Below are 27,095 nucleotides of genomic sequence, written 5' to 3' on the forward strand. Positions count from 1 at the left end.
AAACAGGCGCATTCAAGTAATTTCCTCTCGGCCACGTCTGTAAGAGGGAAAAGATATTTTTTTTGTAAGCTACTTGCAATGTCGGTGCAATGGGTTTGGTAGTTTAGTTACTGATTTTCTTTGTGATGTGAAGGTGATTATTAAATAACTGCCCTCAAATAACAGCAGATTAAAACACTCCGGTAAAAAAGTATCAGGAACAATTCCGGACCAAAAATGACGTATGAGATTCAGAAACAACACAAAAAATGAGAAAATGGACAAATGAAACAATAATTAAAGTTGAGACAAACTTTACATCACACACAATATATATATATGTGAGATTTCTGGGGGTGATTTGTTCTCTGAGAGTCTTCTGCTACATTCCACAGGCCTTTCCTTCATGACTTAGACATACCAAACATTTATAATCATTTTCTTTACCTATGAAGTTCCTGAAAGGGGAGACGTTAACCTGGACGATGAGGATGCAACAATGTGACTGGAAAAGTGCAGCGGGTGCACGGACGACAACGCTCAAGCTCAAATCAGTTCACCGTTTCCTCAGTGTCGCCTCCAGAGAGTCGCTGTGCTTTGAACAGTGACAGTGAACACAAACAGCTGGTCCCCACACGGTCAACACAGGGCCCGCGACTCGAGAAATAAGAAATAAAGAACAGACGTAAAAAGGAAACATTAACTAAGAGCTAACTACTGTCTGCTGAAGAAAATGTGCTAACAGATTGAAATCTATTTAGACCTTTTTAAACCTGATGGCCACACAACTGACATTTAAATTCATATATTTCTACCACACACAGTAATCATACTTCAAACGCACACACACACACACACACACACACACACACACACTGTGCAGTAGGGTTGGGCCGGTGTAAAAAAACAAACAAACCGATTTGACTCTATAAGCCAAATTCACACCAGACTGGTATAACGACTTTTACCATTAGGTGTCGCACTTGATCCAGCAGATGCTACTTGGAGCACAAAGATTCCAACATGGTCAAAAACTGATAATAGACACTAGATAGAAAGATGAATCCCAAATAAGTTTCCTCACTTCCACTTCCCTCGTCCACACATGTTATGAGTTTTTCAACGGAGGCCTCTCATTTTACATTATAACATAACTATAATACAGTCGTTAAAAAGCAGTTAAATGAGTCTGAATCATGAGAACTGATTTCTCACTACTCTGCCTTTACGTCCTGGATGTGTTTATACTTCTCACTTTCTGATATTTATGAGTGTGTGGCATCTGGTGCTAGAGAATCTAAATGTGGTTTCATAAGGGGACTAATTGGCGGAGGTGTGCCCTCCACCATTCAAGTGTTATTTATTATGTTGTCCTACTTTTCATGATGAACGGTGGTTACTGGTTAATGGTTGGATTTTGCGACGTGACGCTGTCTGCACAGTTTGCTGGTGTAGGTTACTTTTTAATTTGCCAGAACCTGTCATTATCACAAATGTCGCCTCAGGGTTAAGCTCCCAAACCAAAACCAGAAATCGACCCAGCGCTAGTACAGAAACACACATATACACACACACACACACACACACACACACACACACACACACACACACACACACACACACACACACTCGTTGAATCTAAGTCCTAAAAACACACGTTTTTGGATGATTTGTTTCTAACATGTACATTTATGAAAAAAAATAATTTCTATCAATATTTCAAGATACAGAGTTTTTCCAGTTTTTTGCTTCATGACGTTTCTCACTTTGTTACAAACACACACGTCACACCGAGCTGTGAACTATGTGTGTGTTTGTGCGGACGTCTTTTTAGGCCTCGGACAAACTCAACTCACAATTCAACTGACACATTTGAACGGGTGTTTCCTCTGTGGAATTCTCTCAGAGGGAGACAGAGATGGAGCAGGAGAGACGATTGGAGCAACAGTCTTTCGTTTTCTCTGATCCTCGCTCACGACCGTCCGTGCGTCCATCTGTCTCGTGTCGGTGTGTGTGTGTCGCCTCTATGTCCCACCGTTGTACGAGTAGTCTGCCTTGTTGTGCATCACCAGCTTATTGTCCACAAAGTAGAAGCTGTCGGACTGCGTCTCGTACGGGTGCAGGATCATCTCCCTGACTGGCAACAGAAACACACAAACAAATCACAGCGGTCAGAAGAATGGCCGCCGGCGTCTACCGACGGCGTCCTAGGCTAAATCTGAGGAGGGTTTCAATGTAGGAACAAGAAAGAAAAACTTCTCTTTTATTATTCGATGCAGGACTTAGGTTCAGGAGGTTCCTCCTTCCCTCATTCCTTCACCCTACATCCTTCTTCCCTTATCCCTATCTTCATCCCTTCCTCTCATTCTCTCATCCTCCTTTCTTCATTCCTTCACCCTACATCTTTTTTCCCTTATCCCTATCCTCATCCCTTCATCCTCATTCTCCCATCCCTACCTTCATGTTAACCTTCATACCCTCACGTAAGAGGAAAGATGGCTGGATGGAGAGAAGGACCATGATTTATGTGCAGTGGACTCATGAACAAAGACTCCAGCATTATCCAAACGTTAACCATTACAGTGCCACGTCAATGCCTTCAAAACAGATGTTTCCTTGCCTATAAAGATATTTTCTTTATGTGTGTGTGTGAGTGTGTGTGTGTGTGTGTGTGTGTGTGTGTGTGTGTGTGTGTGTGTGTGTGTGTGTGTATGTGTGTGTGTGTGTGTGTGTGTGTGTGTGTGTGTGTGTGTATGTGTGTGTGTGTGTGTGTGTGTGTGTGTGTGTGTGTGTGTGTGTGTATAGACTTACTGACGTCCTCAGACAGAGGAGGGAACTCGTAGATGTGTTCGCAGGTGTTCTTGCTGCTCGGCATGCAGAAGCCAAACTCAAAGTCGAAGCTCTTGAGCAGCTTCTCTCTGAAATAATGTCTCTCGATCATCCTGAAGTTTTCTATGGGCAGGTCTCCGACTGTGAACTCAACGCTGCCGGGACGAAGACGGAGACATAGAGGTGGGTGAGACAGAGAAATCCCAAAGACAGAGGACAACGCATTTATTCTGTCTCTGACTGAAAGATCGACACACGTTCTCACTTACGTGGCTCCAACTTGCCGCAGCCGGAGGAAAGCTGGGGTGAACTGGTAACGGACAAACCGGCCGGCGTTCAGGTCGATATTCCTCTTCTCCCCTGATTTATCTGAGGTGAGGATTCGTTTGCGATGGGACAGAGAAAAGAGAAATAAAATATTCTCACACAGGCAAATTAGTATGTAATTTAACATGTTACCACCTAGACAGGTTTAGATAGATAGATAGATAGATAGATAGATAGATAGATAGATAGATAGATAGATAGATAGATAGATAGATAGATAGATAGATAGATAGATAGATGGATAAATAGATAGATAGATAGATAGATAGATAGATAGATAGATAGATGGATAGATAGATAGATAGATAGATAGATAGATAGATAGATAGATAGATAGATAGATAGATAGATAGATAGATAGATAGATAGATAGATAGATAGATAGATAGATAGATAGATAGATAGATAGATAGATGGATGGATGGATGGATGGATGGATGACTTGCCTGTGGGAGGTTTGGTGATTTCAAACAGCACCGTGCTCGTCTCTATGTCTCTGATCTTGAACCTGGTGAAGTCGATGTTGTAAATGTTCTTGTCCGGGCTGCACAGATAATCTGACAGAGAGAGATAGAGATAGAGATAGAGATAGAGAGAGAGATAGAGAGATAGAGATAGAGAGAGAGAGAGAGAGAGAGAGAGAGAGAGAGAGAGAGAGAGAGAGAGAGAGTTACACACTTCAACGATATAATGAAGGAATATAAGATATTATATTAGACCATATTAAACTGAGCTCAGTTATAACGGTGGGTTCAGTTTAATGTTGAGAAAAACAAAAGTGAACCATCATAAAGTTAGAAAATATACTGTGAGTGGACCAAGCGAACAAGAAAATAAATAGTGTGAAAGTGGTTACACTGATAATAGATGTGGTAAAACATTCACATGCTCAAAAGCTTTAACAGAAAATACTACGCAGCAATACATAACTTTTCTAATAATAACATTCATTCCGCTGAGTGCAGTTTCTAATCTTTCTCAACTTTTAGACAGATGAGTCGTATTAAAAATCATAATGAGAAACTGTGTTAGAGCAGCCACTTCCTCAGCAAACACACACACACACGCACACACACACACACACACACACACGCACGCACACACACACACACACACACACACACACACACACACACACACACACACACACACACACACACACACACACACACACACACACACACACACACACACACACAAACACACACACAGAGAAAGAGAAGCTGGTTATTTTCGATCCTCTAATCCTTCCTGCCCTCACCAGGCAGTGTCACTGCTTATTAGCGTCCCCCAGCAGGGCGGACACTTCCTGCTTCCTGCTTGATCCAGTGAAACCACCGGTCAGGACGTGTAACCGCCACGTGTCTCCATCATCATCATCACCACCGAGGCTGCTCTCGCTCACCTCGCGGCCACGACGCTCACAGAGAAAGTTTCTAATTGACAGTTTCAGAGATTTGTGAGCGGATCACTGCAGAGACACAGTCTGTGAGTTTAAGAGATCAGTAAACACACGTCTGATTAAAATGTCACGTCCATCTATCAGCTCAGTGTCTGTTTACTTGTCATTTGATGTCAACAGATCTCTGGCACACACACACACACACACACACACACACACACACACACACACACACACACACACACACACACACACACACACACACACACACACACACACACACACACACACACACACGCTGGTTGTTTATTTCTTCATGACCATCTGGAAGATATACTCACAATGAGCCTTATTATACCTCCACCAAGGAGGTTACCCCTGTCTGTCTGTTTGTTTGTTTAATTACGTAAATAAATTTCCATGAAACTTGGTCGAACGATGTAATCTAAGAACCATCCCCAAAGAAGAATCGCACCCTGGAGTCTCAGTCTGTTGTCAACTCCACTTTCTGTGTGAGGCGAGTGTTCCTGACAGCACGGATCTGATTCATTGTGTCCTTGTGATGCCTTTTGGCTCCTCTGTCAGTGTGAATGCTTCTCTGAACTCATCAGTCCTGACTATGGTGCTGCACACACACACACACACACACACACACACACACACACACACACACACACACACACACACACACACACACACACACACACACACACACACACACACGAAACAGAAAAACAAAAACACCCTCAGCAGCTACATATTTTCAATTAATACCATCCAATGTCTGTGCCTGCGAGCAGTGGGGACCATTACTAACGCGCATGGACGTCTGTGTATTCGTGTGCATGTGTGCGTGTATGTGTGTGTGTTTATGTGTGCGTCTACATGTGTATAATATACCACAGATGGAGTTGTCTTTGTCCTTTCACTAACCCACTGCTAATTGTTCCTTTTGAGCTTCATGATGAAGTCCCATGAGGACACTGAGTTTCACACTTTCAGACACACACACACACACACACACACACACACACACACACACACACACACACACACAGTCATCTGGGTATATGTTGAATCCACTGAAGCTGTCGATAGACTCCAGTTTATCACTCTCAGCTCTCCTAATGGGATGTGATAGTAAACAGCTCCTAACAGAACATGTCTTTCAAGTGTTTTCTGTGTGTGTGTGTGTGTATGTGTGTTTGTTTGTGTATGTGTGTGTTTGTGTGTTTGTGTGCGTGCAGCAAAGTGTCTGCTCGCCACAGTCAAATCTGAATTATGCAACACATTAAGTTGACTATAAGCAGCTAAAGCCTTGTGTGTGTGTGTGTGTGTGTGTGTGTGTGTGTGTGTGTGTGTGTGTGTGTATGTGTGTGTGTCTGTGTGTGTGTGTGTGTCTGTGTGTGTGTGTGTGTGTGTGTGCGCGTGTGTCTGTGGGTGTGAACTCAGCAGTCGAACACGGAGACAGGAAGCTCGTATGCAAAAACACTTCTTCAAACTAACTTCAAACCCCAACCCAACATCAGCAGGTTTTGAAATCCTGCGGCGACTTCAGATGTTCTCACCACTGAACAAGTGCATCAAACTCATGATCCTATATTTTACACTCACCACTTAAAGTTACATCTGATTTGCATTTGAGCTACATCTCCATCCCCCGCTCATCGGTGCGCAGACTCTGGCTCAAAATGCAAAACATGGGGGCATTTTTATCCTGGACATAACAATAAGCAATGCATTATATTTGAGTGGAGGGGGACTTTAACACAAAGCATGATGTGATGCATAAATTACACTATGTCAACATAATAAGAAAGCCACTCACACACTCACATACACACACACACTCACACAATCGTGTCTCCATGACTTCAGAGAACATTACATTAACTTTCATTTAATTTCTCTAACCTTAACAGAAGTTACTACCTGCCGAACCCTAAACTAAACCTAAACTAAACTAAACCTAACCTAACCCAAACCTCTTGCTGTTGTCGTTCCTGTTTACTCGCTGCAGATCTATGAAATCACCAGTTTACAGCCAGACGAGGTTCCGGCCTCAGTTCAACACAAACTGCATCACACGACCTAGATTCATCCAAAATAAACACTCCTGAGCTCCATGTTGGCCGTTCACCCAGATAACGCTGGGACCGGTCCGATTCTACCTTCCAGAGCAGCAGTTTAAAATCAGCGGCACATGAATCCATATAAAAGCTTAGAAACACAACGTGCATGCAGGCAAACAGTACAGCTGACAGTGAAAATGGGATCTAGTTCAGTCTGTCCCACTTGAGCAGACGCTTGACAGGTCTATGGAGCCTTTATCATCCCCAACTACCCTAACCTCATCCTGCATGTCTTTGGACTGTGAGAGGAAGTCAGACTACCTGCAGAAAACCCACACGGACATGTGGAGAACATGCAACTCAAACCTCTAGCTGTGAGGCAACAGTGCAAACCAACTGCACCACCGTGACGTGTTTGGCTCAACTTGTTGATGATGAATCATGATAACAGCAGCCTGGCTATACCCGGCTGATGGGGACACTCTATTCCGCACTTAATTCACTCGTTGCATAATGCACATTGTAGTATGTACTGTTTATATACTGTTTTTTATTTATGTATTCATATCTTTATAGAGTTGTTAGTCTGTATGGTATGTTTATTCTCTAATTATTTCATTCTATCCTAATTGGCATCTACAAGACAGGATTTCATTGTATAAAGTTATCTCAATAACTTTTAAAGGAATTACCTCAGTCTTCTCCTTCTGTGACTTCCTGTTTTATTTTGAAAGTGACCTTCCCCGTGTGTCTACAGTTGTTTCACTTCCTGCACCAGTGTGTTTCCCACCTTTGAGAATGCGAGCTGGTCCCTCCGGTGTTACACCTGTTAACTCCACCACTTCGTCCCTGAGCTCTCATTCACTCTATCACTTCATCTGCTGTGTTCCCTCAGCTCTGATCCCTCGTCTTTCACAGAGTCTTTAATAATATCTCAGAAATGTTACATTCATCATTTAGACTTTAGTGAAGCAACTAAAAATTATCCGGCAAAGTCAAGTGACAGATTTTACTGCAAACTCTTGATTTGTAACCAGCAAGTTCCCTATATTTGTTAAAACAAGATCAACAAGCTGCTCTATGATAAATACGTGATGCATCTAATTTATAACTTGAATTTCTTGTGTTTTTGTCGAAGTACAGCTGAGTGTAAAAACAGACATGATGTGTCACACTCTCCTCCCCTAAGCTCTGTGTGAACTGTGATTAGGTTTGATAGCATGCTGGCGTAGAGGGCTGACGCATCTCGCCTCTGCCTTACTGACCTGAATTCGCCTGTCACTGACCACAGCGCCATGGCAACAGTGCCATGGCAAAAAAAACGAGAATGGCTTTAAAAAGAGAGGAGAAGATGATGAGGTCGACGGGAGGAGGAGAGCGGAGGTTCACTGTTGGACAGACGTGGAAGTCAGACATGATTTCACACAGCAAGTGGTCGACAGGAAGTGAGTTTCTGACATTGACGACAAGAAAGGTTAAGAAATGTGTGAGGTGGTCTTCTTCATATCTGTGATGGGACTTTGTCTATGTCGTCGAATAACGTTTCCCACACAGTAAATAAAGTTGCATCACCTGCCGCCATGTTTAACTTCACAGTGTGGAGCATTTCACTGCAGCAGCACAACACCAGAGCAGAACAATCCTCCAGAAGTGCAATGTTCAGTGGGTAATAGGACCAGAGTTTATTCTCACACGCGGGTTATTTTCATTTCAAACCGAAAAACCTCACAGGCGAGTTCGCACGGCCACATTTGACATTTGAGTGATTCTGTCGCTCAGCTGACACAGAAATATGTCTAGCCACCGTGAATCCTTTTCACAGAACTCAGGAAATGTAACTTGAAGCTGTGAAACACCGTGTGAATCACTCAACACTGACCACAGCTCTGTAGCCGTGAGCTGATCGGTTTCAGGCACGATTTGAGAGGATACAAATAAACAGATGAGAAGCAATTTGACGATTAGGCCAAAAATAATATCAAGATAAAAAAACTTCTCAATGTAGATAACTACCATGATATATGTCAAATTATTATATTTTAAATTAAGTTTAAAGACCGAATTTTGGTCCTGAGTGAATGTTGTGGTTTCAAACTCTTCTTTATGACCAACACTTCAAAACATTTTACAAATCTCAGGTAGAACAGTTTTGTGTTCGACATATTGACCCTTCAGTTATATTCCTATTGACGAAAATGATATAGCTCTGATTATTGATATTGTTTTAGTGCCCAGTTATTCATCATCCAAACAGTTGCATGTCAAGATGTCACATTGTCACATCACATTTTCCCAGCGCTCACTGTGATGTTTTCAAAAGCTTATTTTGTCATAAATATTTACTTTACAAAATTGAAACAGAGGAAAACTGGTTTCCTCAGAAGATGGAACCAGCAAATGTACCATTTCTGCTTCATTTAAACACGAATAACGCATTTTTCAAGCCTCCGTTAGTTAATTTCCTGTCGGCTGTTGAGTATTTAGCTTGGAGGCAGATTAAGATTCTCTTAAGAACCTAAGTTCAGATCAAATTAGTCGACTGCGTGAGGAGAAAGCCTGTTCTGTCCGTGCAAACCTTAATCACTCTCAGCCGCTTGCTTTGATTACCAGATGAGCGTCAAGCATATTTGAAAGTGACTTTCCTGAGAATGTTTCCTCTCCTGTGAGACTGACACAGCAGCGAGCAGCTTCCAACAACAACCACTGAGTGAAAAACATAAAGCTTGACACGAGACTGAGCCGAGCGTCATGCCACTTAGAGAGGGAATCAATTTCAGCTACTTGAGAATGAGCAGCAGCAGAAATAAAAATTTTAAAAACCGAGACGGAGGAGCCACATAACAACACCAGGGCCTCAGAGAGCTCAGGTCGTTGGTGTCAAGTCTGACGGCGACAAGTGACAGCACAGCTACACTTTTAAACCGGGGAGCGGACAAAAGACATGAAGGAGAGTTGGGGAGAACAGAGCATGCATGTTCCTCTGGCTGTAACCAAGGGAAGATGCTTCATGTTGCCGTAGTGATTCAAGCATGTGTCTGCGTTGCTGTGGTGATTCACACATGCCTCCTCTTCCCTCCAGCGATGACGTCGTTACATGGGAGAGGGAGAGTTTCCAACGCCATAATAAAGTCTGGCGTGGGAGACAGAGTCATTGTGAGGATCCCGTGCGTGTCACTGCTCAGCTGGACAACGATCCTCACACAGACTCATCACAAGCACACGAGTGCTGCGTGTTCACGACGGAGACTGAACACAGCTTTGGTTACTCTCCTGTTCTTATCATTTCAGGGGATGACGCTGAAATGGATGATAAGAAGAAAATAAAATGTCTGATACTGATATATACTTTAAAAAATTGTCAAACTCTCATGACAAAGAAATGGGACTGAGGCTTGATATTTTACAGATTAACCATAAACTTCTGTGTTAATAAATACACATAAAAAGAAAACAGAAATACAACAACATGAATAGAACTTGGTAAATAATATCTTGTCTTGTTAAAGAAAGACATAAAAACTTTCGCACTCCGATTAATAAATATATGATTTGAGTGAGGGCATCTTCATGTGGAAACATTTGCAGTCAGGTGATGAATAAAGAAAAATGGGAAGTTGTTGTGCGAACGTTTAAAGCTCAGGGAAATACCAGACATTGTGTTTGCATTGTACAGTATTGTAAGTCTTGTTGTGTAAGTAAAGTATTGTGTTTTTTAAACAGTCGGACGCCACCTGTTTACTAACTGTTGCTTTAAGACCTGAGGTGGTGAGAGATGCACATAAGAGCTTCCTGGCTGCTGCTGTGTTTCACTATGAGAGGCCTGATAATGATTTTATATAGTAGTACTGAGTACTTTTCAAAATCCAGATTACAAAGTGCTTCAGAAGGCAGCAATTAGAACAAATAAGTCAAAACGAATTGGAGATTTAAAAGACAATAGTTATAAATGTTTTTAAAAAGATGAATTTTATATATTAGTATTCATATTATTATTATTATACCTATAGCAAAGGTTTGTCATCTGCATATAGTTACTTTTCATACTTTGACATAGTTTTTTGCTGACTTTTACGTGTTTAAGTATAACCTATTCTATATTCTCTTTTTCTATCCTTGCTTAAGTTAAATCTCTATATCACTCCTTATATAACACCACGGCACACTCTCCTGTTTCCTGTAAGGATTATTGTGGGTCCCTCACCACCTGACTGCAGAGTGAACAACAGGATACAGCTACAGGAACATTTCCAGGTTGGATGAGGCCTCTTAGATTTCTGCAAAACACACGTCAGCTTTCTCTCTTCATCCACACTGAACCAGACGTGAACTCACGCGAACAAACGTCTGTGAATCGTGACCCCTGACTCACCCCAGCACCTCACTCTGCACCTCCCTCCAGCCGAATAACATCACCCGGAGGTGAAGTGAAGCCATGATGCCCCACAGAGGATGATGTGATTAAAGAGGATAAAGCGTTGTGCATGTTCAGCAGTTACCTGACACCTGGCTGCACTTTCTCCGAGGTGTATTTTCAAGGAAGCACCTGAGACATGCTCATGACTGTGATGTCACTGAGACACTCAAGCTCCCTGCACATCTGAGTTTTGAAAAAGGAAAAAGGTTTTGGGGACAATATCGAAACCAAATAAATTGAGTAGCACCAATAAGATCAAAAAAGTTCACATAAAAATTGTGAACATTATATATCCAACTAATCGAATCTAATTTATATTGAATATAACCCAAACCTCTTGATATTGAATCTTTGAGCTATTTTTAAATTGTGTCGTCAATATCTTTTGGGACTCGATTGAAGGATTATATAAATCTTATCTTAGTGTAAAATTTGACTGTAAAAATTGACAAGGGGTCAGACTCCATTTCTCAGTGTTTTAAGACTCTACAACTTATATAGACACTAAAAAAGTAACAAAACTGTCCGAATGTACAATGAACTTTTTCAGTGAGAATCAGGAACTGTTCCCACCTTTTTTTCATTTCTTTTCTAACCTTTATATTTATGTAAATACATTTTTTGACAACACAAACAAACAGAAGTAACCGGGGCTCCAGGGGAGCGTTGTGGGGCCTTTGAAGGTGACACAGATAAGGGGACATGCAGTGACTCACATGGGGTCCGACACCTCAGCACCTTTGTCCTCCTCCTCCCTCTCATCCCCACTGAACTTACTCTCTGTGATCCTCTGCAGACCCAGCACACCCTCCGGGCTGACCACCGCGCCGGCCCGCAGGTCGTCCTCCGTGGTCATCGGGACCCCCACGTCGGTCGAGTTGCATCCCTTCTTCACCCTCATCGCCGCCGCCGTGCGCCTCGGGCTGCCGTCGCCGCCGCCGCTGTCCGCGTCTCCGCCGGCGTCTCTGGCCGGATTATCAGCGGCAGGCTCCTTGGCGCTCGATGGGTCCTGGCTGTTGCCCCTGCTGGTGCAAGAATAGCTCATTCTCCGTTCCTCCTCCTCCCCCCCACCCGTCTGCCAACCTAAGATACAAAACAGTTGCTCCCTCCCTCCCTCCCTCGTTCCCTGAAGGATGCACAGTTGCTGTCTGTTATCCGGTGCTTAATTCAAATCCGCTTCTCCTTCAAAGAGCCTGTCTCCTCTGCAGACGCGCTGCATGCAAACCCCCCCGTCCTCTCTCCTCCTCCCCTCCTCTCTCCTCCCCTCCCCTCCCCTCTCCTCTCCTCTCCTCCCCTCTCCTCTCCTCTCCTCTCCTCTCCTCTCCTCTCCTCTCCTCTCCTCTCCTCCTTGGAGCGCTTCTTTCCTGCCGCTGTTACGCACAGCCCCTCTGCCTCAGACGGAGTCCCTGTTGTGTGAAGAGGAGCTGGAGGTCTGCTCGGTTTGAAATTTAAAAAAGAGGCGGCAGATGGTCGTTGATGCCCGGGAGGAGGGGGGGTGCGTCTGAGCTTCAGCCCTCCAGCAGAGACGCTCCGTGCGGCTGACAGAGCGTCTGGTGCTTCTGCGCAATGTGCGCTACAAGTGACGGGAGAGGCGCAACAATAAATGATGATCCAACTGTCGGTTCATTCATAACAGTGTGTGTGTTATTCATGTTTAAGGGACCTACATCTGTTACAGTCACATTATGGGGAAGGTTTAAGGTTAAGTTTCATGTCAGGTTAAGGTTATAGGTTTGGGTTAAGGTAAGGTTATGATTAGGTAAGGGTTAGGTTTGGGTTAGGCAAGTGTGTGTGTGTGTGTGTGTGTGTGTGTGTGTGTGTGTGTGTGTGTGTGTGTGTGTGTGTGTGTGTCTATTGAGGCCTTTAACACAGTGCAAACCTCAGTAAAACAGGCCAATGTAATTTGTCAGTGACTTTATTGCTCTGCCACAGTTTACATTTTGAGGCAGGTCTTTATTACATGTACTTTGGACGTACTTCTTACCGCACTATGTGACACACAACATTGACCCTGTAAATATTATATTTGACAGTGTTATTGTTACTTTCACTTTTTTGTAAATGATCTGGTTACTTGCCTGTGTCGCGATTAGCTGCAAATATTCACCACAAAATGTGTCATAGTGTCATAAGTCTGCTGCCACAAACACCAGCTTCTCAATCTTTACATTTACAGCTGTTGCCTGCTGGAAGTCGCCGTCACTACAGACAGGCGCCAGCGGGAACAACTCTGTGAGGATTTAATTCTATTTCTGTCTCTCTCTCTCTCTACTGATGCATGTCAACTCTCTGCATGAGTCACTGCAGATCTCAGCCACACATGAGTCTCCATCACCATCATATAAAAAACACCAGTAAAGACAACGGACTGACTTACTATTCAGAGTAGTACATGAAGGGTTCAGGTCAAGGTGTCATCCTGGATTTAGTTTTTCACACCAGCATTGACTGAGATCAGAGTCATTACGGGTCATTAAGAGGGTGAAGATTCCCTAAACTAATTATAACAGTAGACACGGAAACATTTGGAAACATTGCACCCTAGAGGTAGTCCTCATTTACTACAGACCGGTCTCCAGTATTAACTTGGGTTTGGCCTTTTCTGGGCACCTGCAAGATATAAGAACGAGTGTGGACTGTAGCTGTAGGTGATATGCAGTTTAATTCACTCCAGAGGCCACTGTGTCAGGTGTTGTAGTTCATATGCTGATCAAAAAGTACCTGCAGAGTCACAAGATACTTTTTTTCTGGTTCAGAAGTGGGACCAAAGTTGAAAAAGGACAAACTTCCAAACTTAAATATTCAGTTATCAAGTTGAATTCAAGTGTAGCTATAAGCTCAGATAAAAAGATAGCTTTTAAGTTTGAGTGTGTTTCCTTTGTTATCATGTAGGACATTTGTGTGGCTGTCCGGTGTGTGTCTGTGTCTGTGCTGCATGGTGGTGTTAGCGTCTGTGTAACGTGTATAGAAGCAGGTGAGGTTTTGTTACGTGTGCGATGTCTGTATGTGCACACAGAGCGTCGGCTATATGGCCACTGGGCTCTTCACACCGGCCTGCTGAGTCCGCTCATCCCTTTGTCACGTCTGAGCTGCTGCTGCTAACATCAGCAAAAACACACACACACACACACACACACACACACACACAGGGACACACAGGTACACACATGGACACACACAGGGACACACATGGACATATGCACCAGTCCTGTGTCACATTCTCACCTACACAAAACCCCTGTGATAAGGAATGTCCTCTAGAATCTTTTGTTGTGATATGATTTGTGATATGCTCACATCTCTCCCTCTCATATATATCTATCTCTGTGTTACAGACACAATCCTGGAATTACAATCTCACACACACACACACACACACACACACACACACACACACACACACACACACACACACACACACACACACACACACACACACACACACACTGACAGATAGTCTGGGCAATGTGCTGACCTCAGTCTGCCATTCCTAAATGTTTACTGTTCAGTGCAGCTAGAGAAGAGAGGAGGGTGTATGTTTCAGCTACCTACCGGCTGACCTCTTTTATTTGGTTCGCTTGATTACTTTAATGACACAGTGAGGGACTCTGTGAAACACTGGAAGATGTTTGGAATAAATGAAAGCGAGGAAATCAGGCAGCCAAACAGTCGAAACAGTAACAAACACATCGACTCTCTCCTTTCAGCGTGTTCCGTGTCACGCTGATGCATCCACACGGCAACAGTTCATGAAAGTAGAGCTGCCAATTACAGCTCATCAGTCGATGCCAAAGCGACGCTGGTGCTGCCAACGAGGCCTTTCAATCGCTGCCATCGCCCCCTGCTCACCTTCATTGATGAATTATTCACTTGTAGAGGTCTTCCAAAAATAGCAGCAGCTACTTTCATTCACATTTCAACCTCAAAGTATACGACAAACGCATCACAATGACCTCTGCTGGCGTTCAAGGATGATGAATCAAGTTCCTCTTTTTGAGATCAATAAAGCAGCTTAATTAGATTTCCAGCACAGCCACCATCTTTCTTTCTATTTTTTTTGTAAATTTCAAATGTGCTATTTAAGTAATTTGTCCTGGCATCATTGTGGTGCACCAGTCCTGGTAAACATGGTATTCATGTTTCAGGAAATCACAGGGCCGAGACAAACAAGTGATCCGAGTCTTGTTAAACAAAAAGCGGACGTCTGATACACATGTTTTAATGCGCAGGGACACTGGACTGTTAGAAAGGAAGTAACTATACAAACAATACACAACACAAACAGTTAAACAACAAAATAAAATCAAACCTATATCCTGACACAAGTATTTTACATATTTTACATACAACGTATGGATTACAACTTTAACGTTATGGTTGATATTTTTAATAAATGTAATCTACTGTATTTTTAGTGGCATTTACACTTAAAAACACAATTTAGTCAATTTTACAGTGAAGTTTACAAGTGATAGATCAAGTTTCAAGGTTTGTTTGTCACATGTGGTGCAACAATGAAAAGTGTTGGACAAGGGACAAGTCAGCTCAGCAACGCAAACAAGAGCAATAGTCATAGAAAATATGAAGCAAGAAAAGAAGAGAAGACATTTTAAATAATCTGAGTCTAAATAAAGTAAAAGAAAACCACAGTGTATTTTAAAACATGCTCTTAGTGTAAGTGATTACAAAAATAAGGTTGAAACAATCCTGCAGCAGACTGAGTCCTGGAATCAGTTGTTGTGGATTTACTTTCAAAACAGCAAAAGTAATGTGCTTTGCCTCTGCAGTTATAGACCGTTTGATAATAGATATGTATACTGGGGGGGGGGGACGCCACTGGGCTCCCCCCCTTAACATATACAGTAGATTTACCACAGAGACATAGGTAATGCAGTATGGACGTTCAGCCTCTTTGTGCTCGCACACAACAAAACAATGGAGTCCAAAGCAAAGTGCTGACATGGGTCCAGGCTCGCCCGCCCCCACCGGCCCCTGCCACCCCTGGGTGTATAAATACTCCCTTATACACAGTCTCTGCAGACCATTCAGTGGAACCCTGCGACACACAGCTCACCAGTTTAGGTAGGTCAAACTAGTTCAAGTTAACAATACAGTGCAGTTTCCCAATCTATGGACATGATGGAGTATGAGCCTTTAATTCAGTGGATTTAGTAACGACAGGAGTTTAAATTGATCGGAGAGTGAAGACAGAGGGATTTTTTTTTACCTTTACTGCTAAATAGACGGCGAAGGCAAGAAAATGGAAGGTTATAAGGGTATACTGATGTATTTTGTTGGAGTTAATTGCTCAACACAGAAAACAGTGAAGTATAAGCATCAGAGAAATTTAAGATACAACCCAATAGTGTCAGATTAAAGATTTAGATATTTGAGATTGGGGAAGTTTTGTGTTGTGGTGATTTTCCCCATCCCCATCCTGAATATGTGTGTTTCCCCACAGGTACTACTGAAAAACAGGAGAAATGGCTCTGACTAACCCCATGCCCATGGGCCCTTGGAAGGTAAGCATATGCCTTACTACATTACCCATGCAAATGGAGCAGGAAGAAGTTTCAGAGCATGACGAGGCCCAGCAGTGTTTCCAGCTGTGTTTATGTACTGTTTTACAAACTGAGCGGACTGTGAAGATCTAATCTCCCGTCTCATTCTTTCGTGTTTCACAGAATCAACCGTGTACGACCAGGAGCACTTCCAGGGCAGGCGTATGGGAGTTCACCGCCAACTGCCAGAACATCATGGAGTGTGGGATGGAGAACATCCGCTCCCTGAAGGTCGAGTGTGGCGCGTACGTACCAGGCTTCTCCTCACTTTTAGAAATACCAGAGCAGATTGAAACACTGAAAAAGATGGGTTGAGGAGTTTAAAAGTGTATGTTAAGTTTGTATTTCCCTGCTGTCTGACTTTATCAATTCCCCTTTCTTCTTGCAGCTGGGTCGGCTACGAGCACTCCAGCTTCTGCGGCCAGCAGTTTGTGCTGGAGAAGGGAGACTACCCTCGCATTGAGGCCTACAGTGGCAGTAACTCCTACCGGATTGAGAGGATGATCTCCTTCAGGCCCATCTGCAGTGCTGTAAGTCTAATGAGCGACACAGAAACAGCCCTCGGCTTACTTTACATTGTTAAAACTCCTTCCTCCTCCTTTGCACAGAACCATAAGGACTCCCGCATGACCATCTTCGAGTTGGAGAACCTGACAGGCCGTCAGTTCGAGCTGTCTGACGACTACCCCTCCCTGCAGGCCATGGGCTGGATGAACAAAGAGGTTGCATCCATGCACATTCAGAGTGGAGCGTAAGTCCCAGGACATGACATTTGATGAAGTTTAACACAACTTATCATCAGCTGGATGGATATTTGTATCACCATCTTATCTTATCTTACCGTATCTATCATTTTTCTTCATCAGATTCGTGTGCTACCAGTACCCTGGATACCGTGGCCACCAGTACATCCTGGAGAGTGACGTGCGTGGAGGCGAGTACAAGTGCTGCCGTGAGTTCGGCTCCCACGCCCAAACCTCCCAGATCCAGTCCATCAGGAGGATCCAGCACTGAGAGGGAAGCGTGTCTTTTACTCTTCCTCATCACCTCCTCATCTTCCTTCTCCTCTCCCTCTACCTGAAATTCCATCCCTCGCTCCGTTCCTCCTCTCCCCCGACCTCCATCCCTCCGGCTCCACTGGTCCGACAAGTCAGAGCCGGATCCCAAGCTGGTCTTCAGGTGCTTACTGATGTCAGTTGTTCACAGCGCTTTTTGTTTTTTAAAGAAACATCACAAAAAGAAAGGAACAATGTGAGAAAGACAGAAAATCGGAATGACAGAAAGAGGAAATTGAACTAGCGTGCAAGAAGGGCCTCGTGTGCCGAGGTCGGCTGCAGAGCGGTGAAAACACCTCAAAGCTTTTGCTCTTTTTCATCTCGACCATTGATGGCATCATCATCATTGTCGCTGTCTTCTGCATCAACACAACAACCAGTGATACCTGTGATATCCAAGACTGCCTGTGTTCAACTTCAAGACGATGAATAAGAGAATGAGCAAAGAAACTGAGAGATTCACAACACTGACATGTACCTCAATCCCTTCTGTGTCTTGTCTTTCTCTGGTGAACTCAAATCACAATAATCAATGTGATGAACTTATCAGGTGAATCCAATGGGTAAAAACTGGTATGAATGAGAATTAACCTCATTAAACCCTGAAACACTGACCTGTCATAGGACTTTTCCAAACCACACTAATATCACATAGTTTCATTTTTATTATCAGGCTCAAACTTTTCAAAAATGCCAAAACATATGAGGCAAACTTGATGATGCAGTCATAAAACGGGTATACATGGTCTTTTAAAAATGATCTTCTTAATATAAAAGTAAACTGTGAAATACAGTCAGTGTAGCCCAGAAAAAAAGTAAAAATAGAATATTTCCCAGCTCAATGTAGTGGGGGCAGAAAAATAGAATAAAAAGATTCAAGTATTTTAGTTGTCGAGGTCATTATTTATATAAATTGCATGGTTTGCAGCTTTTACTTTTATACTTTAACTCTCTAATAGAAATACTTGTTGTAACCTGGAAGTTAAAAATGTTAAACTAAGCTCCATCTCAGCCAGATTTTAACAATAATGAACTTTATCTGTAATAATAAACTAATGACAAAATGTAGCCCACAGCAATGAAAATGAGCATTTCTTTGCAAGCACTTTTACATTTCGTGCTTTAAATACATATTTCCTGATTATACTTCACTTACTTTTTTACTTTGAGAGATTTCGAATCTGGGTTTTTAACTCGTTTGTTATTTTCCATCTTTCATTCATGTCAGTACACGCTGCACTTGCCTACAAAGGCCGCTAGAGGCCGCTGTGGTGTGGAATAAGAATTTGCGACAGTGGTTTCTTATTGACGGCTGACGGTGACATGTCAGTAAACAAACATGGCGACCAGCAGCGACTACTGGGAAGGTAAGTTGTGTTACTGCGTCTGATTGTAAAACAACTGCGTGTACACGTGTTGTGTTGGTTTGTCCGCCGGCTCAGCTCAAACACACTCACATGCTCCCGTCAAAGGTTTCGTTAAACAAACGTAATGTCGGCGCAGAGCAGGATTGTTTAGCTGCTAACCTGTTAGCTTGTTGGCGGATGTTTCACCTGCACGGACCGATCATGAGAGGATTGAACCCGGGTGTTGACAGGCGGAACCCCGAGAGCCTTCATAGAGAGGACCCCCAGACTGGAAGACACGTTGTTAGGCTTTTTGTGTGATTTTAGGTGTTTCTGAGTTCATCTTGTGTCTCTTTGTTCATCTGTGTATGTTTGTGGTAGTTTTACGTGTCTTTGTGTATGTTTGTGGTAGTTTTAAGTGTCTGTGTTCATCTTGTCTCTCTTTGTGGTAGTAGTTTAAGTGTCTCTGTGTTCATTTGTGTATGTTTGTGGTAGTTTTACGTGTCTTTGTGTATGTTTGTGGTAGTTTATGTGTCTCTGTGTTCATCTTGTGTCTTGTGGTAGTTTTACGTGTCTTTGTGTATGTGTGTGGTAGTTTTAAGTGTCTGTGTTCATCTTGTCTCTTTGTGGTAGTTGTATGTGTCTGTGTTCATTTGTGTATGTTTGTGGTAGTTTATGTGTCTCTGTGTTCATCTGTGTCTTGTGGTAGTTTTACGTGTCTTGTGTATGTTTGTGGTAGTTTTAAGTGTCTGTGTATGTTTGTGGTAGTTTTCATCATCTTTGTGTTAATTTGTGTACGTTTGTGGTAGTTTTTGTCTTTTATTCATCGTGTCTCTTTGTGGTAGTTCTGAGTGTCTCTGTGTTCATTTGTGTGCGTTTGTGGTAGTTACACAAATTATATTTTGGTTAGATGTGGAAAATGTTTTTCTTTCATACGAGATGTTTTTCTGCTTCTGTCTCAGATTTGCGTAAACAGGCCAGACAGCTGGAGAATGAGCTGGACCTCAAGCTGGTCTCCTTCAGTAAACTCTGCACCAGCTACAGCAGCAACAGCAACAGGACGAGAGACAGCCGGTCAGCAGCACCTCCTCACTTTACAGTGTGGAAGTACTCTGACTTCTGTTGACCTTAGATATACACTTTAAATATCTGTATAGAATTAACCTGTGTTAAATCAAATCAGATTTGTACAATTCTACTACTACTATTACTACTACTATCATTGCGTATCATAAATCATAAATGTCCTCCCTTTATTTTCTACTGTTGCACAATGTTTGAGTGATATATTTTGTACCAGTAACTGGGTATGTGTGATGCATTAGTCTGTTCACAAACACATTCAACTACATTTTTATACTTGGAATGACAAAAAGAACTTAAGACCTAATTAAGCCTAATTTCCTTTTCATCAGATCTGATTCTGGCTCAACTCAAGACAATGTGCTTGTGGCCATGACTACTGAGCTGGAGCAGCTCCTGGCCAATGTAAGTCAAATAACACACTTGTATAGTATTAGCGTCATTATTAGTATTACTTTTATTATTAAGTAATAGTATTAGCTTTAGTGTAGCTTCAAGTCGAAGCGACAGAACTAATCGTATACCAATATTATCAAAGGTAATTAAATCTATATTTAATGATAATAAAAACATTATTTGTAGAGCAGCTCAAAGTGCTTATACTGTTCTTCAATTGAAAACAGAGCATCAAACAAAGTTCTCCGTGTTGTCTTGGGTTTTTATATGATGGGAGAAATACTTTTTATTTTACAGGTTACAGGTTATTACCAATGCACTTTTTACAATACATTCATGTTTAATAGAACATTGTTATACGGTAAACTGACTTTATAATCTTGTGATGTTAAGAGTCATTGTTTCTATAGCTGCTTTATATTCATGTATTATGTAGTTTTATATTGAATAACCATATAAATGTAATCTCTGTATTTTGCAGCTTACAGGGGTCAATGACAAAATGGCAGAATACACAAACTCTCCGGGAGTTTCGTTACACAACGCAGCTTTGATGCACACCCTACAGAGACACAGAGACATTTTACAGGTACACACAATAACTTCACTTTCTCTTATTACTGCCATTGTCAGTATTTTGACTGTAGTTCTTAATGTTGCATCCTGCAGGACTACAATCATGAATTCCACAAAACCAAAAGCAACTTCTTCAGCCTGCGGGAGCGAGAGGACCTGCTGGGCTCGGTTCACAGAGACATTGAGTAAGCCCCCTTATGCAAATAGTATATAATAAAAGATATTGTATATTGTTAGCTAATAAAATGTCAGAAAATATCGAAAAATGCTAAATGGAGTTTTTTTTATTTTAGTTTATTAGAAGATATTCTCTTCTGCTATCTCTGTGGACTGTTGCTGTGTTATCCTCCACCAGTAGGAGGCAGAAATGTCCAATCATTAACAGAATTCCCCCACCCTTTAACAGCCTGCTTCCCTCTATCATGTTTCATCCTGTAAAACGAGGCACCTCCTCTCATGATCCAACCTACCTCCCCCTCTCTGCATCTCCTCCTCTCTCTCTCTCTACATCCCTCTCCTTCTTTCTTTCTTTCTCTGGGGGTATCTTTCGTAAGTGCCTTCTACAGTAAATCAAACCACAAGGCTTTCATTTAGCCAAAGCTGAGAGAGAGTGGTTATGTCTGGCCCATCTGAACCAGAGAAATGCTCCATCTGGGGAGGACAGGGAGCGCACGACCAGAGGGAGGGAGACACGTTGTCCTGAGCTGATGCTGACTGACTGATTACAAAAAAGATGAAAGTGAATTTTAATCATTTCCTATGAGATGAGATGAGAGGTGTGGAGAAGGAGAGGGGCAGAGGGGATAATGGGATAATGGGTGATGAATTGATGATCAGTCCAAACAGGGAGTGTAAATAGGAGATGGAGGACAGAGTTGTGGCTTAAGCAGAGCTAATCACTTAAAAGCCTTATCGCAGGAAGTACATAATGAACATCCAGGCATCGGTTAATAGGAGAGAGTGAAATACTTCATTCGGACTGAAGACTTGCATGTGATTATGGAGGGTAAGACCGTGTTGTTGGTTCTCATGAATAAACCAAACGAGAGAGATTTAAACTACATTGCATCACCAATCAGAAAGAAAAATTCTACATTCTTTTCTTTTTTTTCGTTTGATACGGTATGATACGATTTGGGCTGCCACAAACGATTATTCTTATAGTCTATTCTATTATGAATGAATCAGTTGATTGTTTCTCTTGCTTCTGTTTACCTGTGCAGGTCCTACAAAAGCAGCTCAGGAGTGAATAACAGAAAGACCGAGCTCTTCCTCAAGGAACATGAACATCTCAGAAAGTAAGAGATTTCTTTAGAACTAGAATGACACCCTCAGCGCATACCTCTGCCAAGGCCTCACAGTCCCCTTAAATTCAATCAAGCTGCACCAAATCACACACACTCATAACTATCAGTCCCCTAAATACGTCAAGATCCATTCATTATTCCTCAGGAAATTGGAGAAAAATAAAAACACCCTATCTCTCAATGTCAAAGGAAGTAAAAACATTCCTGGATTCTCTCTTGGCCCATGTCCCATCCCTCCAACAGGTTTTGTGGGAATCCGTTGGGTAGTTTTTGCGTAATCCTGCTGACAAACCAACAAACTGACTCGGGTAAATACATAAAGTCCTTGGCAGAGCTGATGAATCCACCTACCAGCACCTCTAAAGCTCACTTACAGTTAATGTCTGGTTTGTTTTTCAGTCTGTATAAGGACATGTTAACATTAACACTGGGGCCAAACTTGAAATTTGACTAAAACGAGATAACTTTTATAGATAAAGACTATAACTGCATATTGTCCTCACAGATCACTTTAGCTGCTGTTAGATTAAAAATAATATTGACATTAATATATATTTTTTCAATACCGAAGTGTTTGGTGTCACCTTAAGCAGGTATGAACCTTAATCTTTATTTCTGTTTCTATTCTTGAGAAAATCCTGAGCGAAAACCAAACTATTAAAACACATGTAAGTGATTATTGATTCAAAATAGCTGCTTCAGTGTTTTGATGCATCACAAGGAAGGTCAGATATAAAACAGATAACAAAAATGTTGTAAATATTCAACCCAAGACAGTACTGCAGATATTGCATGTGGTCTTTATTATCATCAATACAATGCAACGATGACTTCCATCTTTAATACTTTGTGAACGACATTTGAGTAATTCTGTCAGAGGGCAGATTTCTAAAAGGGGGAAAGAAAAAAAGGGTGAGTCCAATGCATGATGGGAAATGTATTATGTATTTGTACAGTGACAAATGCGCAGGGAGAATTAACACACATGTCATATGCACACATCTGTTACTCTGCTGTGAGACAAATGAAGCTGATCTTTCTTCTCACCTCATTTGTTGCTTGTATTGCTTCCTGAACCAATGAGTCCTTTGTTGGTTCCGACATTAATATCTGTCACGTTTCCAATTTGCACTTTTCCTTTCTGTCCAGCTGTTGGAATGCGAAGATTGAAGAGAAGGAGTAAAGTCCCATAAATATGATGATAATAATAATGATAATTATAATACATTGGTCAAACCCTCCCAGCAACATGTGAAATAACTCACTGTTTATGGTATTCCCTAATCCAATGGTTCCACTATTTCCCACATCAATAGTGTTGCCAGTCATGGTTCCCTGGTTCGTGTTGGGCCCAACTCCTCCTGTAAAGAGGTGTTGTCAGGGAAAGAGACGATAAAACAACCTGACAGAAAAGTACATTCACACTGTTTAAACATTTACGTCTAATTTCAGTGTAATTGTCAAAAGGAGAGGCCGACCGATTTGGACTTTTTAGGGTAAAAAAATAACAAAATTGGCAATGATAAAAAATAAATAAATAAATAATAAAACTTACCGCAGTTAGTATTTTGTGACATTTTTCCAACTCAAATCCAGACAAGCAACGAATGTCTAAGAGGAAAGCAGAAACAGTGATTATGAAAACGGATTCAGATAAAATGCCCGAACACTTATTCAGAGTTTATGGGCTTTCCCTTATTTGAAATTGAAAAGTTTGATTATCTTACTTTAACACAAATTATAAGAGAATATGTCAAAATCTCAGAATAAGATGGAAAATATAAAATGAGATAAATGTGTTGCAGATGACAAACCTTCAGTCTTTGTCCTACCTCTGGTCTCAGTCGTCTGTCCTCTGCTGTGAGCTGGGCGTCTTAAATTTAAGGGGGAAACACTCGGCCGTCCCACGTGTCCTATTCCGACCAATCTATTATGTCAAACAAGAAAGTTTTGTTCCCGGCACTGATAAGGAGCGTTTGATGGGTCAATTCCCGAACTTGCTCCGATATTTGTTTATTCGTTCACGTACAGTTAGCTTGATGATTACCATTGAGGTTGCGTGTTTCATTGATCTTTATGTTGTGCATTTGGGCGTCCATAGGTTCACAATGAATTTGGCTGTCAGAAAACGTTTCATATTAATGTTAAATCATATTATATATAAATATTAAAGTTATCTCAGGGCACCACCGTTCTAAAGAAGGTAAAAAACATTTTTAATCATTAACTAGGAATTTGGGTCTTTTATTAATAATTAACTTGATACCAGTCACCACAGTCACCTTATCAGTAGTGAGCGAAGTTGAAGGTTTTAGAGCTTTTGGCTGTGTAGACTGTAAACATTTCTTATAAAAATAATGAAAGTTAAAAACACACAAACTAACTAAAAATGGACTCACTATATACAGGTGTGTGTGTGTGTGTGTGTTGTGTGTACATGCACTGAACTCTGCTGTCCCTCCATATTTTCTCCGGAGGAGGTGCATGTGTGAACGCAAATGTCCGAGTGAGACGCTCACGCTCCACAGTTTCTGCAGACTTTATCTGCCTGACGTCCTAGTTTAGTTTTGTCATGACAGTGTGTGATGGGGGAGTGTAGCAGTCTTCATCATCGCTCGTGATCGGGGGTTGAAATGGCAGCAGGCCAGCCCAGGACGCTCCTATTGACAGTCTGTCAGGTCAAAGATTATCTAGAGATGATTGTGATTGGATACTTCTCCTCTATTAACAGAATTATCTTAATGCTTGTTCAGCCAGTAAGGAGCACAGTCAGAAGTAGGAGAGAGACAGGACAGGCCTTGGAAACTTATTTTTCATACTACTGTTTACAAACTTGATGCAAAGGGGGTGAGATGAGCGTGTAGTTCAGTGAGCGAGGGAAGTAGTTCCACGTGTGACGAAAGTATAAGTTAAAGACAAAAAGCCGGAAATAAGCAAGAAGCCGTGGCCTCTGCCTGCTAATGAAAGATGGAGAGAAAACGCAGAGGACAGCAGTAGATAGGAAGTGGAAGAGGTGGACAGATAGACGAATGAAGTATAAAGCGCAGTATTGATTTCTTTGTCTCCGCTCCAGTCTGCCAGAGTGCACAGTGCAGCCTGTGTGTGCTCTGCTCAGCCCTGAACACTGAACATTTCATTTTTCTCTCCGTCACTCACCTCAGCAGTTAATGGCAGCTGACGTGAACGTCGTGCATCTGCTGTCTTGCATATGTGCACCTATATTCATCCGCTGTATGTGTTGTAGAGACGAACGTGCTTCTGCTCAGCACGGGGTCGGATTTGACCAATCAGTCTGACGTTCTAAAGAATCCTCCATTAACCAGCACTTTCTCCTGCCTCTCGGGACTCGCAGGAAGTGCTCCCTTTATGATAATCGACAAAAGAGCCGTGTGGTTTCATGCACAGGCTTTCCTTTGTTTAATCCAGGAGAAAACATTTTCCAGTACGGTTCAAATCATATCAAAATGTTGTTTGTGAAAGGGATGAAGGCGTTTCAGTGTCTTTCAACTTGTCCTTTTTTCCCCCATTTCTTACTCACAGCTCCGATCGGCTTATTGACAATGCAATAAGGTGAGCTTTACTGCCGCATTCACTCTCCTCCTCTCCCCTTTTACTCTCAATCACTCACTCAACTCAGTCACACACACACACACACACACAGACACACACAGACACACACAGACACACACACACACACAGCCCATTCAGATCTGTTAAAAACACGCCATCGTAACATCCTACTTTTTCGCTTCTCGGCCAAAAACATTAAACGTAATGTGATGTGGTGACGACAGCTGAATCCCTCCTTTAATCCCCCTCGTGCTTTCTCTCCATCCAGTATCGCCATGTCGACCAAAGAGAACATCACTTTTCAGCGTGGGATGCTGAAGTCCATTCAAACCAGGGTTACAACTTTGGCCAGTATCCTTTTTTATAATTTTACTTATTTCTCCTCCTCTGCTCTTTAACCGGAATTCTTTACTGTCTGTGTTAGAATAGAAATCTCAGTTTTGCCTTTCCCCCCCCCCCGGTTGCTTGAGGAGCCCTGCTGATGTATGTTACCCACTGCTTTCTGCCTCTTGCTCACTGCAAGCGAGGGAAGCCCGACTTCTTAATTATCTTTCCTTCACCGCACCTCCCTGCCCCTCAGATCGTTTCCCTGCCATCAACGGTCTCATCCAGAAAATCAATTTGCGCAAGAGGCGTGACTCTCTAATCCTAGGCGGGGTGATCGGCGTCTGCACCATACTCCTGTTGCTCTACACTTTCCACTGATTCACTCGTCACTTGGCCGCCATTTACTTTCATTTTCAAATATTCATTGCAGTCCAACTGTTGCATAGCTATTTTTTTAATTATATCTTCGTATATGTCTCCTTCTATTGTAATTTACTTTCCTTTAATGAGCAATTAAGAAAGACATTTTAAATTCCATCACATTAAGTCTTAATTGAAAGTGAGGATTTGTTGAGTTTTATTTATTTTCTGCAATATGATTACGTTTTCATCTTGAAATTTATATATTGCTGCTTGTACCCTGTTGTAATTTTAAATCTTTATAAATGTATGAAATACGATTTTACTGGCATGGTGTACCGTTCATGCCGCACTTTTGTTATACAGTATCGACGGTGCCTGACCAAAATAAAGACGACGATCTCACTCCTGCGTGTGTCATGCTCATTCAAGTTTATTTCAGACATGCAGAATTATGGCACGTTAACCAGTCATACAGTATAAATGTATAA

General features: G+C 42.1%; 2 protein-coding genes, 1 long non-coding RNA gene and 1 pseudogene across 4 annotated transcripts; 2 read left to right on the plus strand and 2 right to left on the minus strand.

Moving 5' to 3' along the window:
* Positions 1-1,578: 1,578 nt before the first annotated feature.
* unc119b (unc-119 homolog b (C. elegans)) lies at positions 1,579-12,283 on the minus strand. Its single transcript, XM_034606470.1, has 5 exons — positions 11,801-12,283; positions 3,582-3,692; positions 3,078-3,177; positions 2,791-2,963; positions 1,579-2,116 (listed from the first exon to the last, which is right to left on the minus strand). The coding sequence occupies exons 1-5, from the start codon at positions 12,066-12,068 to the stop codon at positions 2,004-2,006; spliced, it is 765 nt and encodes a 254-aa protein (XP_034462361.1). The 5' UTR covers positions 12,069-12,283; the 3' UTR covers positions 1,579-2,003.
* Positions 12,284-16,283: 4,000 nt separating this feature from the next.
* Positions 16,284-18,093, plus strand: LOC117774801 (annotated as a pseudogene).
* A 794-nt stretch (positions 18,094-18,887) lies between these two features.
* LOC117774229 (Golgi SNAP receptor complex member 1-like) lies at positions 18,888-27,009 on the plus strand. Its single transcript, XM_034606472.1, has 9 exons — positions 18,888-19,006; positions 19,948-20,059; positions 20,401-20,473; positions 20,946-21,053; positions 21,134-21,225; positions 22,264-22,338; positions 25,888-25,917; positions 26,186-26,268; positions 26,498-27,009. Exons 1-9 carry the CDS (start codon positions 18,979-18,981, stop codon positions 26,620-26,622), a joined length of 726 nt encoding a protein of 241 aa, XP_034462363.1. The 5' UTR covers positions 18,888-18,978; the 3' UTR covers positions 26,623-27,009.
* LOC117774232 lies at positions 23,130-24,332 on the minus strand. 2 transcript variants are annotated; one of them, XR_004616037.1, is made up of 4 exons: positions 24,180-24,332; positions 23,613-23,705; positions 23,395-23,496; positions 23,130-23,235 (listed from the first exon to the last, which is right to left on the minus strand). It is a non-coding gene; the product is annotated as an uncharacterized LOC117774232 (long non-coding RNA). The 2 variants fall into 2 exon arrangements; XR_004616038.1 differs by having other exon boundaries at positions 24,162-24,305.
* Positions 27,010-27,095: the final 86 nt, after the last annotated feature.

This window comes from Hippoglossus hippoglossus, chromosome 14 (assembly GCF_009819705.1).
Source record: "Hippoglossus hippoglossus isolate fHipHip1 chromosome 14, fHipHip1.pri, whole genome shotgun sequence".
NCBI lineage: Eukaryota > Metazoa > Chordata > Actinopteri > Pleuronectiformes > Pleuronectidae > Hippoglossus > Hippoglossus hippoglossus.